The sequence below is a fragment of the Epinephelus fuscoguttatus genome, linkage group LG16, assembly GCF_011397635.1.
Source record: "Epinephelus fuscoguttatus linkage group LG16, E.fuscoguttatus.final_Chr_v1".
Classification (NCBI taxonomy): domain Eukaryota; kingdom Metazoa; phylum Chordata; class Actinopteri; order Perciformes; family Serranidae; genus Epinephelus; species Epinephelus fuscoguttatus.
Window position 1 is genome coordinate 13,984,034 of NC_064767.1, and position 16,742 is coordinate 14,000,775.

Here is a 16,742-nt window from a genome sequence, read left to right on the forward strand (position 1 = left end):
TTTGCTGGCTTGTTGTCTGGCTTGTTGTCAATTACCAGTCCATGGAGGGACTAACACAGTTGTTGACCTATTACACAGGATGACCAAGTTACAACTACATGACCCCACTCAAAAGTGAGACCTGTAAATACTCAATGTCATTTATTTTTCCATACAAGAATGTCTGCAGCAAGTGTGAAACTACATTTCCTACTGAATAAGCAGTCATTCCTGCATTAAGTAAATTGTATTCCCGATTACTATACCTAGATAGGTTCTCTGTCTGACTTCTTTTTACCCTGTGACCTCTGGTATTAGCTCTGGTTGGTCAAGCACATGGCCTGACAGTGTAGACCGAGTGTGTCTGGTTATGTGTTTGGTAAATTACTGACTTTATTTGAACAAGATTTCAGTTTGGATTGGAGAGGGGGCTGGGAAAGTAAGTGTGTGTGTGTGTGTGTGTGTGTGTGTGTGTTAAAGGATGAGGAGGGTGATTGCAGGGGGGGCAGCCCAGCTGAGCAAACTCTGACTTTATTTCACATCCTCTTGATGGCATCCCCCACCACTTCATACACCCACAGACCTTTTACACCTCTCTAAGTCCATCCTGAATAAAAGGCAGTGCTGCACCAGTGATGTTGTGAAATGTATGTGCATAATAAGTTTGCAGCAACCTCAATTTAGGCAGTGATGGCGAAATTATGTCTTCCTAATAACCTATAAGCATGAGGCATTCATTTCCCAGTGCCACAATGTCATTAATGTGATGTTAAGCAGTCACTATCTGTGTGGCAGGTTGGCACATGGAAAAAATAATTGTTTTAGAAGAAGCTATGTACTTTATAGGTTTAACACTCAAGTGCAACCAACAAGCAACTATAAATAACTAAAGGAAGATGAGCTGCATGTGCAACAGGTGGATGGTCCCCCTTTTCTCTCAAAGTCATGTTATTCATTTTAACTCTCTGTCAAACACACACATGCACACACACTTCAATCTTTACTTACTGTTGCTAGACTTCAGGTCACGATGGATAATGGGTACCACGGCCTCCTCGTGTAGGTACAGCATCCCGCGTGCAATCTGCACGGCCCAGTTGACCAGGATGTGTGGAGGGATGCGCCTTCCGGTCAACGCCCGGTTCAGTGTCCCGCCTCGGGCATACTCCATGACCAGGCACAGGTTGGGCTCCTTCAAACACACTCCCTCCAGCTTAATAATGTTGGGGTGCTGCAGCATGGAGAAAAGTTTCGCTTCTTGTTTAACACTGCTGGCGGTGGCTGTTATGTCCTCATCTGGGTCCTGCCGAGCCGCCTTCACGGCGACCTCCTGATCTTTCCATGTGCCTCGGTAAACTTTGCCAAATCCACCCACGCCTATGATCTCCTCTAGTACCAGTTCACTGAAGGGGATCTGGACAGGCGTGCTCGGGACTTGCTCTCGTGCCCCAACGGAGACACTCGTTGCAGGGAGACGGTAAATAGCGGGCTGGTAGGTGACATAGTTGGAGGGGAAAATCCCGACCCGGTGGTTGATTTTGCCCGTCCACCATCCCTCGTCCCCGGAGATCGCTGCGTCTTTGGACAGCACCTCCACCACGTCCCCGCGTCTGAGGCTGAGCTCGTCCTCGCCGCTTGCCTCGTAGTCATACGCAGCTGTCCACAGGGACCGGGTCGGGCACAGCGGGGCGGAGTGAGCCCACGCCCGAACCGTGGGGGCATCTGTCCAGGCATGCTCCCCTGTCCCACCGCCGCCCGGCCGCCCTTCACCGTTTGGGAAAGCGGCCTGCGAGACATCCATTTCTCGGTGGCCGTAGCGGCACCATAGGGTGCAGAGCTTTTAGGACAAAACGAAAACTTTAAAACGGTGAAATGTAACTTTGAGAAATCCGCATGCTGTCACATCTACACTAGCTGCTGATAAGAGAGGGGCATACCCTGCGCAGCCCGGGGCAGGAAGAAACCGTGTCCAAAGTCCTGTGGGAGAGACAGCGTCCACAGCCCTGTATCCACGTCGCCACTCCGGTAAAAGTGAATGAGGGTCACAACTTGCTAGCAACGGTTAGCCTTAGCTAATGTCACCACTTTAACGGCTGACGGTTAAACAGCAATATACACTCTGAAACTAACAACTCATGTCTTAAACCTCAAACAATCTCTGCCATGAGAGAAGAATAGCTCCACACTATAGTATCTGCTTCTGTTTAATGCTAATGCGACAAGCTAAAGTTAGCTTTCCAACGATGGAGCTAAGTTACCAAGTTTTCGCAGGTGCCGCAAGAGGTGCACCTGCACCGTCCACTCAGACCGGGTAAAGTGAAGCTCCGAGCGGCAGCTTTCTCATGGAAAGTAGCCCGTAAATACCGTCTAGTGACCGTACCCCGACATGTAAAGTCCTCTTGCTCGTTTGTGGACTTTAAACAGGGATTTCAACAGCATTGGCTAGCGGGGTTAGCTTAGCATAGGTCAGCCCGTTGACTAGTAAGGCAGTTGGAAAAGTTGCTCCTCTCAGCTTAAAGATCTGTTATTCCCAAGTTAGTTTCTCCTCCGGGAGCTGGAAGAAAAGCAGACGGTTTGAACACCCAGAAAGTACGTCAAAACGTCCCGGAACTCAACAGTGCGGGAATAGAAACGTGGAGAGAAAAAAATCCGTCAACTTTAACCAAAACAACCCCCCCATCGCCGTCGTCGCCAGACGAAGTCGGACCCAGCAGTGGCTGAGCGGAGGAGCAGGGGGACGCTGGTGCTGGGCTCGCTGCTGGCTGTGGTGGCCTCTGATTGGTGGATGACAGGACACGTGACCGCCGCAGCAGTGGGGGGGAGGAGGGAGGAGCTACTATAGGAATGTGTGAGGAGAGCGCGCCTTCAGGGAAATTATGGGAATAGTGGACCATATAATATGACACACACACACTCACACACACTCAAAACACCAGCAGTGTGAACAAGAAACTAATTGTCAAACTGTAACTACTACCTTTGTGATACTACTGCTGTTTTGGCCAGGTATTAATAGGTACACAAGGAATTTGACTCCGGTGACAATAACAAATGAACAGGACGATACAGTTAGATGGGCCTATATCTAGGCTATATCTACCTATCAGATAGATAGATAGATAGATAGATAGATAGATAGATAGATACTGTATGATTAGAGGGTAATATATGTGTAGCTACATGCATATGTAGGTTTTACTCAATATGCATGCACGTAGCCTAAATGGATAAGGCCGAATTTATTGTAAAAGGACATTATTATAAATACACTGTATTCTTATTATTGCTATCATTACTATTGGTAGTAGTAGTAGTATGTGATTACAGCATTGTGTTTTAGGCTATATCTATCTATCTAGCCTACATCTAGATATGTTAATAGATAGATATGGCCTAAAACACTAGCCTTTAATACTGTATACACGTGCATACATAGGCTTGCATACAGTCAACACATTGTGGTTTAATCTATCTATCTAGATAGATAGATAGATAGATAGATAGATATAGCCTTAAACATAATACTGTAATCATATACTACTACTATAGAAATAATAATAAATAATACTTAATAAATAATAAGGACACAGTGTATTTATGTGTATTGTCTTTTTACAATAAATCCGGCCTTATCAATATAGGCTATGTACATGTTGAGTAAAACCCACATATGCATGTAGCTACGCATACATTACACACGTGCATACATAGGCTTGCATATAGTCAACACATTATGGAGTATGTGGCTTCAGTGCATGACTGGACATGTCTGTCTTTGTGTGTGTGTGTGTGTGTGTGTGTGTGTGTGTGTGTGTGTGTGTGTGTGTGTGTGTGTGTGTGCGTGCGCGCAGATAAACACTGAAGGTGCGAACCATATAATAGGAAAGGATGGAGAGGGAGGGAGGCGGAGAGGAGGAGTGGGAAGGGAGGGGAGGCGGTCAGAGCTGCGCATCTGTACAGGCAGCCAGAGAGGAGAGGGCGAAGGAGAGAGACGAACAGGACAAGATGAGGACCGCGGCAGCAGCAATGGACGAATCGACATTGGGATGGGAAAAGGCAGCCGAGAGGACAGCAACGAGGGAGACCGATGAGGCATGAGAGAGGAGGCTCAGGAGACGTGCTGTATCGCCCCAACATGGAGGCGTAGCGACAGTAGCATGCATTAGAGAGGAGATCATTTCATTGTAGCCTAGCAGCAGCAGCAGCAGCATCATCCTTCCGTCCAACCTGAGCGGAGAGGAGGAGAGAGGAGGAGGAGGAGGAGAGATGGGCTCCCAGGTTGTGCAGACCCTGCGTCAGGGAGTGTGGGCATCTGTGACCGGGGGCTGGTACCACGACCCGGACCAGAACAAATTCAACAACTCCTGTCACCTCTATCTGTGGATATTCCTCCTGATGTTGCCCCTGTCTCTCCATCTGGTGAGTTTTTATGAGGGAACATGACGTTCAAGGCCGCGAAGGGGGTGTGAGGTGCTCACGGTGTCATAGTTCCCTTTTATACATGCGCGCCTTTATCCTTTTCATGGATAAACGTGCGGTGGCTCTGCGAGGATCTAACACCCTTCATTGTATGGCTGAGGGGAATACTAGGCTGGAGAAAACAGCACTGTCGCAGTATTTTTCCCTGCATGCAGTGACGGAACGCATGGCTGCTCCTGGATGTGAGGAGAGAGAGTCAGGAGGCGTGAAACTGTGGTTCACTCATATTTTCATGTCATGGCTTTTGTAATATAGGTACAACACAGGCTGCCATATTCCCTGTGATAATATCCTGACTGAGGAGCTTCCATCTGGGAATTGTTTATCTTGCAGGTAAATAGAGATACAGTGGAGGAACCAGGAGGAGTTGCTGCCACAGGTCAAACATCTTGACCTCAGCTGCATGACGTATATTGTCAACAACAGCCATGTACAGTGCTGAAAGGGTGGCCACTCAATTATCTGATCATGCTCACACAGCCTGGTACAATGGCAGCTTTTGTGTCATTGTGTGTGAAGACATAAGTGTAATACCATGTCTCGATTTCTCAGGAACATTTTCATGGAGCAGAGGTTTATCAGTAACCACTGTAATCCAGATTAGATGAAATATATTGCAGATTATGTGATGTGATTGCTCCCCACATCCCTCGTTTTCAGTCTCAATACAACAAACAAAAGCTAATTTGTAGGTACTGTGTGTTCAGATAACCCCACGGATGAGAGTTAGTGAGGGGAAGTAACAGATTCTGCTGTGAGAGTGACAGCTCAAGAGCTTTGCCACCAAAGCTCTATCAAAATGTTGCAGACAGTTCCCAGTCTGTTTGGAAACACCCACTGCTTCCCCTGCAAAAACTACACGTGCTTTCTGGGGAGAGATGTCTCAGATTTCAGGTTTATTAGCAAATTTGTCCAAAGGTCGCACACAGCAGCCCACACAAGATAAACAGCAGAAAGGTAAGGAATGAAATGACACTGGGCTGTAAAATTGTATCTGCAGACATTAAGAAGTGTCCATATCTGACACAGCAAGAACTCCCTCCAGCCCAGTATGACTCATGTATCAGCATGATGCAGATGCTTCGTCTTTAATCTTCCTGGTCTTTACAACCCGGGGATCGATAAACTTCATTAATCCACCAGTTAATCAAATTAGATCTTGTGGTTCACTGAGCCTCTGATACACTCGGGGAAAAGTGTGGCTGCAAATAAGCTTTTGCCTTTTGCAGAATTTTATCTACGTACAATAAGATGAGAGGAGATGGTTTTGTAGAGCACAACGTATTTAATCAAACACTGTTCTAGTGAGGACTCTGGAGATGTTGATGCCTCTCCTCTCCTCTCCTCTCCTCTCCTCTCCTCTCCACAGGCCCTGCCCCCCACCACCATGGCTTTGAGCATCTACTGCACCTCCATCACCGTCTTCTTCGTCCTCATCAAGCTGGCCAACTATCGGCTGCACCTGATGTTCGATGAGGGCGAAGCGGTGGTCCGCAGCAGCCTCTCTGACCTCAGCAAGGCTCCGGAGAAGAAAAGTAACGCCTCAGACTCCTGCCTGCCAGCTAGCATCAGGTAAACCCCCCACACACACTTAATAATCCTGCACTTCAGTCGGTGGGATGTATTAGAGGCCATTCAGAGAGATATGCAGCATATACATTCAACAAAGTGGCATTTTGCTCTTTGTTGCTGAAGCTGCTCCCCTGCCAGGTTAGTCATTATAGAATCTAGGCCAGAGGGCTGAAATCCCAAATGATACAACTTTATTATTAACATGAAATTGTACATTTAGGCCTGACACCTCCCTTTAGAGTAATGCCATTCATACTAAGTATAACTGAGTGTCTTAACATTCTTAACGTCCTCTTTCTTTTGCCATTTTTAGTCTTCTATTTCTCTGTGCGTGCCTATTTTTTCACTCCTCTTTTTCTTTGAGATGAGATTGATTTCATGATCAAGTGTCTCAGAGTGGGATATAGACTTTTTCCACTCCATTTCAAAGGCTCAGTGCAGCTTTGGTGAATGAACGAGCTAATGAGGGGAGGTCAGTGATCTTCAGATCTGCACGGAGATGAATAAAAGAAAATCCATCATTTCCTGTTCCCTGTATGACTGTTTTTCTTTCTAATTTCTGTGCCTGTGGAGAGATGAAACAGAGAGTCGAGACACAGGTATTTTTACTGCTCCCTCGTCCCTATAAATGAGTGTATTTTGGTATTCAGAACGAGATGCTGAGAATAATGGTCAGATGGGTTCCTCTCAAAGTGACATATTGATGTATGGACTTCCATACACTCTCTCTCTGCCTGTTACGCTTCATCATTTAATTGCTCCCCCCGTCTCTTCTCTTCGTCTAATAGGAAGAGCAGCACAGTCCCAGACAGTGTTGCCATGACGATGTTGGCTCGGAAACGTACCAGTCCGGTGATCCAGGTGACAGTGAAACAGACTGAAACTGACCCGGGACTGATCGGGGTGGTGAGTGACGATTCAAAGATGGACACCTGAGAGCATGAACGCACAATACAGAAAACACAGTGTTAACCGACTTGTCAGAACATTCATTCATGTGTTTCTGAATTCTCCTCCACACAGGACTGTTCGAAGTCAGACGAGGGCAAGACTGCGGAAGGTGATGCTGATCTTTCTCGGGGTTTGACTGGGATACAGATGGGTAACTATAAAGGAAAAATCTGCATAAATAAGCGGAGAAACATAACAAATGCAGGTGCTTCCATACAAACCACAAGGCCGCAGAGCTGAGATGCTGTGTCTTCTTAGTGTGGCAGGACTCAGTATTTCATTGGGTAGAAGAATCCAACAGTTTAGCAGGTGTCACTGGTTGTTACTATGGAAATATGACTCTTAGTGCACAGTTAATCTTGGGACAGGGTGGCTAACTTTCCAGGCTTAAAATACGTCAGTCATCATTTTTGTGACACTGTCTCACTTGCATTGGACTAATCTAAGAACAAAAATTAGACAAGCTGAACACTACAAACCAATCTAAAATATCCTTTAAACCTAGCTGAAGTTCTCTGAGAGATTTTGGACATTGTGGAGGTGTTAGACAGCTCTCTTTACTGCCATTATCAGAACACCAAAGGACGGACTATATTTTAAGTGAATAGAGTTTCATAGAGTCTATGACAACGGGCACTGAAGCGGCCCTGGCTTCTCATGGTGGCTGAAACCACACTAAGGCACCTCGTGTTGGTTTTTCCCATCTTTAGGTGCTGTTGCTTACAAATGCAAACATGCATTTTCATTTTATATAAGAGAAGAAAACATAATCCTTTATTAGTCCCATTGCGGGAACAGCTGCACTGTTACAGCAGCAAAGGGGATAATGCAAAGCAAGAAGCATCAGTTAAAAAAAGCAAGATATAATCATTAAGTTAACAGTTAGAAAAACTCTAATAAATAAATAGATAGAGTCTAAAGTCTGACAGCAGCAGTAAGGAAGGACATCATTCATTATTTCAAAATAATTAATTGACCTTATTTTATTTCCTGTAAGATCTCCACTGAGATGAAGTCAGCTGGCTTGTTACATTATAGAAATGAGATCAAGATAGAAGGTGAAACATATTTTTATGTATCTTCCTTCATATACAGATAACAATGATTCAGCTGCGCACTATTTAGCTATTTTAATGCCAAAGGATCTGTTATAAAAGTATTCAGTGACTTTCAATTAGTAAGAGAAAAACGTATGAACAGCAAAAACGACAAAACAGAAAAACCACCCTAACAAACCCAATGTCAGTGTGTATCTTTCACTCATAATTGTACAATATTGTAGAATATTACAAAGTCAATGAGTCACAGTAATAGTGCATTCCTGGCTCATTGGATGGTCCCATTTCCTGAGTTAGGAAGTTGATCTTCTGACTTTGTTTTTTCATGAGCTTTTAAGTTGTGATGTGGAAACAACACAGATGCAACAAAGAAGATGTGTGGTATTTTTTTATCCTGAGCATTTAAACATGTTGTTAAAAGTGTGAGGCTTTATATTACAAAGTGACTTTGTCCAGCACTTGTTGTATTAAATATTACATTAGCTCACTAATGCTGATGAATAACTTCTCCAACTAATCTAGGTAACTCTACGTGGACAGCAACTAACTTTTACAACCTGATACCATGTTACAAATTACATGTGAGCAAAAAATTGATATGTAAAATGTAAATAAATAAAACGCTTCTTACCACCAACCAAACATTTACTTCAGCATGTATGACCCTGCATTCATATGGTGTTGGAATATTTGGAAAAATGAGTTCCCCTCTAGGAAAATTCATATGAACACCCCCTCAAGTTGGAAAGTCTGTGAACATTTTGGTACATGAGTCTCTGAGTTGCAGAAACATGGCAGACGAAGGTAAATGTGTGGTTGATGGTAATAACGTTTTTATTCATTCACATATGGCATGTCAGTTTTTTGCTCGTGTACTTTGTATTATGGAATTGGGCTGTAACCAGTAGTTACAACTGTTCATGTAGACTGACCTAGATTAGACTGAAAAGTTATTGACGTGTTGTTTCCATCTACATCTTTGTATAGCATCGATGTTGCTTCTACATTACGACTTAAAGCTCATGAACACACCAAAGTCGAAAGAAAGTCTTCCCAGCTCAAGAAACAGGACCATCCAAGGAGCACGTGAATGCAGCATGACATCAAAGTCTGCAAGTTATGTACCAAAATTTTTGCTGACTTTCACACTTCCAATTTTAGGGGGCATTCATGTGAATTCTCCCAGTCGGGAACTCATTCTTCTGATTGCGACACTATGTGAACGTGCTGTAAGGTTCACCATTGAATCAAAAGAGCTGACGTGGATTAGAAAAGGATCTGGCCCTAGATCAGAGGTAATGATTTCAGAAATGACAGAAGTGCGAGACCAAAGGGGTTTAAGTTTAGACACACATGAAAATACTGACTGTGGGAGAAACAAGAAGCAGTTTTTATCAGTTTCTCAAGAGACGCCTTCATAGTGACTCTGTGGAACGCTAAAAATGACACTGACAATATGATGAAGTGATAATTATACACTTATAGAATGAAGACAGGATGTAGACAGACAGCCTGCTGCAGTGCAACATTTAACCCCAGGCCATCATCAATGATCTCTCGTTAGTGAATCTGTTGAGGTCGTGTATGTCATTTGGGGAAACAAGTGTTCTGTGTGTATCATCAGAATTAGTCTACTGGAAGCCAACGCTGTTCCTCTTCCCTCATGCACTCAATGGCTTCTTAGACAACGTAGATTGACAACTTCCTTTTCTGCAAACACATCATTGTTGTAAATATGCTCAGACAAGCACAGAACTAACAGGCCAGCCAACAAGATCAGCTGACTGCTGCCAGTAAATGTATGACCTAATGCACTGGTGATTAGTCAGAACAAAGTCAGCTGATTGAGGAAAAAGGATATAAATGTTGTGGTTTATTGAATCAGATGATTGCATAGTTATAAGAGCGGTATGATTGCCCCCCCTTCTGTTTTTTGATTCAATGCAATGGGAGGATATCTGTAACTGGCAAATTCTGCTGCAGACAACAGTGTGGATTTTCTGTGATGTCACTGCAGCCAAATAAGAGACTACAGTATTCCCATGTCAGGATTATTGTCATTATTACACTCTAAATTAAACAATATGAATTTGCATTTCATTTCAGGACAGGGTGAGGGTGCTACAGATCAGAGGCCTGTGGAGGAAAGCCTGCAACCGAGCCCCTCTCCAGATGACCTCTCCAGCCCTAATCCCGACCAGGCCGCCCCCCTGCTGCAGGCCCAGCAGAGGCCCCCGTCCCGAGCTGAAAGAGAAGAGATGCGGCCTGGATCTGCGAGTGGGTCAGGGAAAATGGATGCGGAAATAATTGAAACTGTCGCTGCGAAAGAAGGAATGGACGTTCAGAGCTCTTTGACAGGGCCTGACAGAGAGCAGTCGGAACAGGAAAGAACAGCAGAGAGAGACTCAGAGAAAGAGCAGGACAGAAAGGAGGACTGTGAGGATAAAGAGGCTGCCGACAGGGAAACAGCTGATGAAGGTCTGCCTCCGTCCAAGGGAAGTGAAGATGAGAGCGAAGAGGAGAGTGAGGGGCAAAAAGAGCCCTCAGATGCCAACAATAACTCACTGGAGACTCCCCAGGACTGCCAGGATGATTTCATCGACATCCCAGAATCCCCTGCACAGGTAGGCCTCACAGGAGTGACTTATGTTTGGGAGGTTTGAATTTGCACAGAGCTTTAATTGAAAGTAATAAAACCCTCATTGAATTGTGATTCATTTTGTACATCATGGGCAGAACCGTTTCCCTCTTGTGTCTCAGGCTGAGCCAGTGGAGGAGACGTACTGTTCTGATGAGATTGAAGTGGTTCTGGTCGACAACTCTGGCCCTGGGCCAACGTCGGCTCGCCTGGACGACGGTGACACAGTCAAGATCATCATCACCATGAGCTGTGACCCTCAGACTGCTGCTCAGCTGGAGGAGAGCGTCAAGCAGAGTCTCCTGGAGAATGCTCAGGTAGGAATCATTTCAGTAAGTTTCAAAGTGACAATTCACCCAAAACTCTTACCTCTTGTGCTATTGATCAGTCTACATTGTTTTGGTGTGAGGTGCCGAGTGTTGGAGATATTGGCCATAGAGATTTCTGCCTTCTTTTTCTACTGAACTACACCCGCAAACGGTATCACTGCACAGAAGGAAGCGTGCATCTTCTGCTAGCTCACCTATCAAATCAAAGTCAAATCAAATCAGGCTTTAATTGTCATCTCACCAATCGTTCCAACACTAAATTAATAAATATTACTACCATAAAATAGACATCAATGAAATACAATAAAACCCTAACTATCCAGCAATAAATCACAAACTTAAAGTGCAGTATGACGCTCACACATCACACATCAGCAGTGACCATTTTCAAAAAAGTGACAATTGGCAGTTAGCATTTAAACTGACCATGTGCAGTGTTGTGCAGTATGTATAAGGTGCATGGAATGGAGAGTCCAATTTAGCAGTCTACTGCTCTTAGACTTGACGCCGCGGTAGCATTTGCCTGATGGCAGCAGTTCAAGTGCCTGTGGAGAGGGTGTGAAGGATTCTTGATGATGCTCAGAGCCCTGTTCCTGCATCGGCTCTTAAACCACCTAGCACCACGGACGCCATTAATGTTGTCACTTGTGACAGTAAGGCTGTCATAAGCAGGAATGTCTTATCTATTGGTGTGTCTCAAATCACATACTTCCATTAGTACCCTTCCATGTAGTATACTATGTGCACTATGTACTCATTGTCGTAGTGCGCGAATTTCGACAGGGTAGTGTCTCAAACCAAACACTGCCGTTGTGCACTCACCGGAAATGACGACTGCAAATTAGCTAGTTAGCAAACTAGCATTAGCATTCACGTTATCGTTCGTGGTACCAAATCATTACAGACTGCTAAATTAACCCAGTAAACATACTGCTGGCTTATACCCGACAACAGTATAGTGGTGCTTAGTGCAGCGACGTTCACGGTCACACAGTCCTTGACTGCCATTTCCAGTTTGAAAAGTGCTCCCTCCCGTTCCACTACGTAGCCAAGATGGCGACCATTGAGGGTGAGAAGTGTCCATAGTTCCACACTCAACTTCTTGACCATTTTGAGTGCACCATCCAGGTACTCATAGTGCACTGCATTTCCCATACTTCTCAGTGTGAACGCACTTATGCACTCAAAATATTAAGTGTAAGTACAGCACAGCATATGAGTAGATGCACGCTTCCTTCCACGTAGCGATACAGTTGGTGGATATAGTTCGGTAGAAAGAATATAGTTCCAACATAAAACTGCTTACAACAAGGTCTGTGGAATATCTTGAGTAACCCTTTTATGATTTCTGATAATGAGACATTGCTGCTGAGTTTTTTGTATTTTTTTGGTGCTTTGAGCACCACAAGATCGGTGCCATCTAGTTCCATTATATTGAAAAAATGGCAGACATCTCTATGGCCGATATCTCCAATACTCTGCATCTCGCACCAAAACAACCTAGACTGATAAAAAGTACTACAGGTAAGACGAAAAGGATTTTTGATTTGGGGTGAACTGTAACTTTAACATCCAGTTTCTTCAATTTATTTCCCCTTTAAAGCTGTTGACCTTATACAGTCTATGCATCACACACTTCTGTGTTCTGTATCAGCCTGTTCCAGCTCTCTTTTAAAGCTATATGATGTTTACAACAAGTCAAATACTCAAACCCAAGACACAGTATTTTTATGGCTGTATCATGCTATAAAATGTAAATGCTCTAGATGTCTTTCTTTTTAGTTTTATACACATTAACACAAAATTTGTGCAGACATATTTGGTATTTTTGGAAACTTTGGGATCTCAGCTACAATTTGAAATACATTTCTGTGGGTTTGAACATCGTCTGACATCACATCATGAGTGTAATTAATGACCCCTCCAGCGGGCCATGTAATGTGATAATTACACTGCATATCTTTTAATCATGCCCCTGACCTTACCTCTAAAACCTATGCAGCTTCATGCTAGATTTATTTTTATTAAATGTAAAATCATGTGACGGCAAATGCTGACTGATAACACAGCTTTTATTTTGGCTGTATATAACCCTAACCTTCCTGTAGTAAAACAGTTTGAACAGTTTTATGTCTGAGGTGTTGTTACATTCTGAGAATACAGCGTCCATGTGTGACATGTCTGTTTATGTCCTACAAGGCTCAGAAGGAAGCAGGGGAGTGTCACATCAAGATCCCTGTCATCACCTTCGACTCCCCTGAGGAGGAGAAGCAGGGGGTGGAAGGAGGAGAAGAAGAACCTGGCTCAGAGGATGAACCCACCCCGAAACATCAACCTACAGCGAGCCAAAGTGAAGAGTTTCACTTGTGTAGAGAAACAACCACCTCTGAGTCCACCACGCTGGAGTGTCCAGATCCAGACCAGGAACTTCTTGGTGTGCAGACGACTGACGACAGCACGCCGAGCCCACAGCTGACGAATGATAACAGCTCATCAGGTATTGATGTCCACTCCCACCCCGATGACACAGATCCTCTGGACACTAATGTGGATTCACAAGGTTTCCTGCGTCTGCCACCAGCTTTGGGTCGCTATGGGCCCGGGGGAAGGACTCACATCCGCGGGCTGAGCATGGACAGTGGGAAAGACGCGGTGCTGCTTTCAGACCGCTCACATAACACAGTATGTTGGCAGTTCAGCTCTGTCGCTATTTCTAGTTATCTCCGTCCATCTGTCCATTCATACAAACATTTGTCTCTTCATCAGACCACCATGACTAGTTCCAAATCAGATCTGGAAGCGAAAGAGGGACAGATTCCCAACGAATCCAACTTCCTGGAGTTTGTTTCCTTGTTGGGGTCCCTGAGTGCCAGAGGGGGAGGTGCCAGCAGCACGCAGGAAGACGAGGGTCAAGAACGCAAAGAGGAGGTGGGAGCTGCGGAAGGAGGTGAAGCTCAGCAAGAGGGTTTGTTCCTTTACTTCCACCTTCTTCATCTACATGTGTTATAGGGTCAGAGTTAATGTAGATGTGTATACATGAGTGCATGTGTGAGTGCGAGGTCAGCATCGTTTCACTGGCTGCAATAAATTCCCTCTGTTGCTCTTGATGCATTGTCCCATCAATTATACACAGTTCAAGCTCCACACTAACACTACACTAATGTAGATATGTTATTATAATGTGTTAATTTGAACAACATATTCTGTTAGGTTCAAATTATGCAAGTAATTTTAGCCCTGCTGGACTCTAAGGATGCTGATGCTGGGCAGGAGGTTACTGAGTTGCTCAGCTGGTATGACACCACTTGGGATAAATGGAGCAGCACAGCTTGTGGTGGCAGCTAGAAGGCGTGTAGACTTTTGATATTGCTGAAATGGTGATTCCTCTGGTTAAATCTGCGCTAATTGCATTTTTCTCAGGGGTGTGTTTAACAAGCTGTAAACTCAGCATTGCCTTATTACGATAATAGGGCAAGAACGTAAGCAAACAGTTGCCAATTTGCGCACCCAGCAGACATGGAGCAACATTAGCATTCATTTGGACTCATGTTTCTGGTCACCTGATGATTATAAGCTAACTGTCATTCTCCTTTTAGCTCTGTTTTTGGTCTCCACTAACTCCATTTACCTCTTGAGCTGATAATTGCTCCACTATTTTCACCAACTTGTTCTCCGCTTCGGTGCTGGGCAGGTAGCATACAGAGCTTTTTCTTTACAAAAACAGCTAACTGATGGCATGAAAGGTAAGACCGAACCACAACAATAAAGTTTCAGGCCTTAAAACCATTGACTGTACATACCAGTGGACGACATGTATCCACTTCCAAGCCAAAATGTCTTGGATATGGGTGCTGCCATCTTGCACTGGTGACGTCGTTTGGTAAAGAGTCTGTGCAGTAGTGATTGGCAAGTGGAGCAGACACTACGCACGTAGCCTATGCCGTTGTGAGCGTTTATATTTGTGCATTGGTGTGTCTCCGTCACTCTGCAGTTACACCTCCAAACCACTAGTCGGCATCAGAGGTTTGTGTGAGGTGCTGTAAAGTTTATTTGATTCAAATTACACATTAAATATGGCTTAATAGAGACCATTTCAAACACAAGTACACAAATCAGCTTCACTATAACTTGCAGCATTCACAGACACATTTTCCCCACAAATACAACATGCTAATGTTATTAGCACAAGCCTATGGCATTTTGCATTGTATAAATTAGCCTAGCCGCTAGCAGAGATTCATCTTCTCATATGAAACCAGGGACAACAGCAACATTTAACAAAGGTAATGTCTGAAACTCAGCTCCATTTCACCTCACAAGATTCACAGACAAACACTTGTCTTAATCTGGACACATTTTCCCCACAAATACAACATGCTAAAGTTATTAGCACAAGCCTATGGCATTTTAGATTGTATAAATTAGTCTAGCGGCTAGCGGCTAGATTTTATCTTCTCATATAAAACCAGGGGCAACAGCAACATTTAACAAAGGTAACGCTATAAAATTGGGCTCCATTACAACTCAAAAGATTCACTGACAAAACAACTGTCTTATACTAAACATGTTTTTTTAAATAAATACAATATGCTAACATTATTAGCATAAGCCTATGGTATTTTACATTGTATAAATTAGCCTTCATATAAGCCTTCCTCTGCTCACATGAAGTCAGGATAAATCACACACAAGGCTTAAAAGGATATTTTTGTGGAGCCTCTATTATGAACACAAGGCGTCTATTCAACGCAGAAATATAAATTCCTCCTTAGTTTGACCCATGTCCCATCCACTAACGTGAAGGGGCAGGGTTTATGACCTGCAGCCAGCCACAAGGGGGCGATGGAGATGCTTTGGCTTTACTTCTGAGGAGCTGTCATGTCGTCTATCTTTATTATACAGTCATTGCTTACCAAAACAATGAGCTGAAAGAAGCTAAAAAAGGCTAAACCTGTGGGGAGCTGCAGGAGTTGGGTGATAATTCTCTGTGTGTTCATCACTTTGAGCTACTCCCTCCATTGTTGCAAAAACATGATAAGTGCGGCTTTAAAAACAGGAAATGGGTATCATTTTAAAGGTAAAGAAACACGGATCAGGGTTTTACATTTACTTTTATAAAAACAAATTTCTGTTTCAGTTACATTAGACAAAAAAAAATACACATTTCAATTTGATCTGTTTGCAGAGAGTCTGAGTGCAGCCTCCAGACAAGATGAGACGATAACAGAGACCAACACGGACAACAAACCAGAGAGACCTAAACCACCCACCAGTCTACCTACCGACAAACTACAGGCTATACCTCCCACACAGATCCCAATAGTCTCTCCTGACAGGTACACATGCCTACACAGGCTTCAATAAAAAATCTGCACGCAGCTGAGTTCTCTCATCCATCCAGGACCTCCAGTTGATTGTATTTCCTGTTTGCAGTCCACAGACGGACAGAGAGAAAGATCCAGACTACGACTCCCTGCCCTCACAAACCTCTCAGTCGGAGAGCTCCATGCTGCAGGTCATCTGCAGACCAGAGGCAACCAACAAAGAAGAAGCGTACACCTTCCACACTGTACACAGTAAGCAGCTACTCAGGAATAATTAACAGTTAAAATGTTTTTCATACTGGAGACAAACTGGATGAGTCACATGCACCACGTCCCTGATCACTTTGAGGAGTCTATTTGTGCTGGGACGGTCTGATAATATTTTGATCTTTTGAGCAAACACTCAGTATGT

At 44.1% G+C, this 16,742-nt stretch overlaps 2 protein-coding genes across 8 annotated transcripts in view; one reads left to right on the plus strand and one right to left on the minus strand.

Moving 5' to 3' along the window:
• map3k21 (mitogen-activated protein kinase kinase kinase 21) overlaps window positions 1-2,738 on the minus strand; it is a 32,692-nt gene extending 29,954 nt beyond the window's left edge. For both annotated transcript variants that reach the window (XM_049600403.1, XM_049600402.1), the window contains exon 1: window positions 988-2,738. In XM_049600403.1, coding sequence (XP_049456360.1) covers window positions 988-1,780 — 793 coding nt within the window. In that variant the 5' untranslated portion in view covers window positions 1,781-2,738. The remainder of the gene's footprint in view (window positions 1-987) is intronic.
• Window positions 2,739-3,857: 1,119 nt separating this feature from the next.
• Window positions 3,858-16,742, plus strand: part of pcnx2 (pecanex 2) — a 41,270-nt gene continuing 28,385 nt past the window's right edge. For 2 of the 6 annotated variants that reach the window (XM_049600918.1, XM_049600919.1), the window contains exons 1-10: window positions 3,858-4,398; window positions 5,828-6,030; window positions 6,819-6,936; window positions 7,054-7,132; window positions 10,146-10,663; window positions 10,800-10,994; window positions 13,206-13,688; window positions 13,773-13,953; window positions 16,192-16,342; window positions 16,440-16,582. In XM_049600918.1, the coding sequence (XP_049456875.1) occupies window positions 4,246-4,398; window positions 5,828-6,030; window positions 6,819-6,936; window positions 7,054-7,132; window positions 10,146-10,663; window positions 10,800-10,994; window positions 13,206-13,688; window positions 13,773-13,953; window positions 16,192-16,342; window positions 16,440-16,582 (2,224 nt within the window). In that variant the 5' untranslated portion in view covers window positions 3,858-4,245. Of the gene's footprint in view, window positions 4,399-5,827; window positions 6,031-6,818; window positions 6,937-7,053; window positions 7,133-10,145; window positions 10,664-10,799; window positions 10,995-13,205; window positions 13,689-13,772; window positions 13,972-16,191; window positions 16,343-16,439; window positions 16,583-16,742 lie in introns of all 6 variants that reach the window. The other 4 variants (XM_049600920.1, XM_049600921.1, XM_049600916.1 and 1 more) reach the window with 3 other exon arrangements.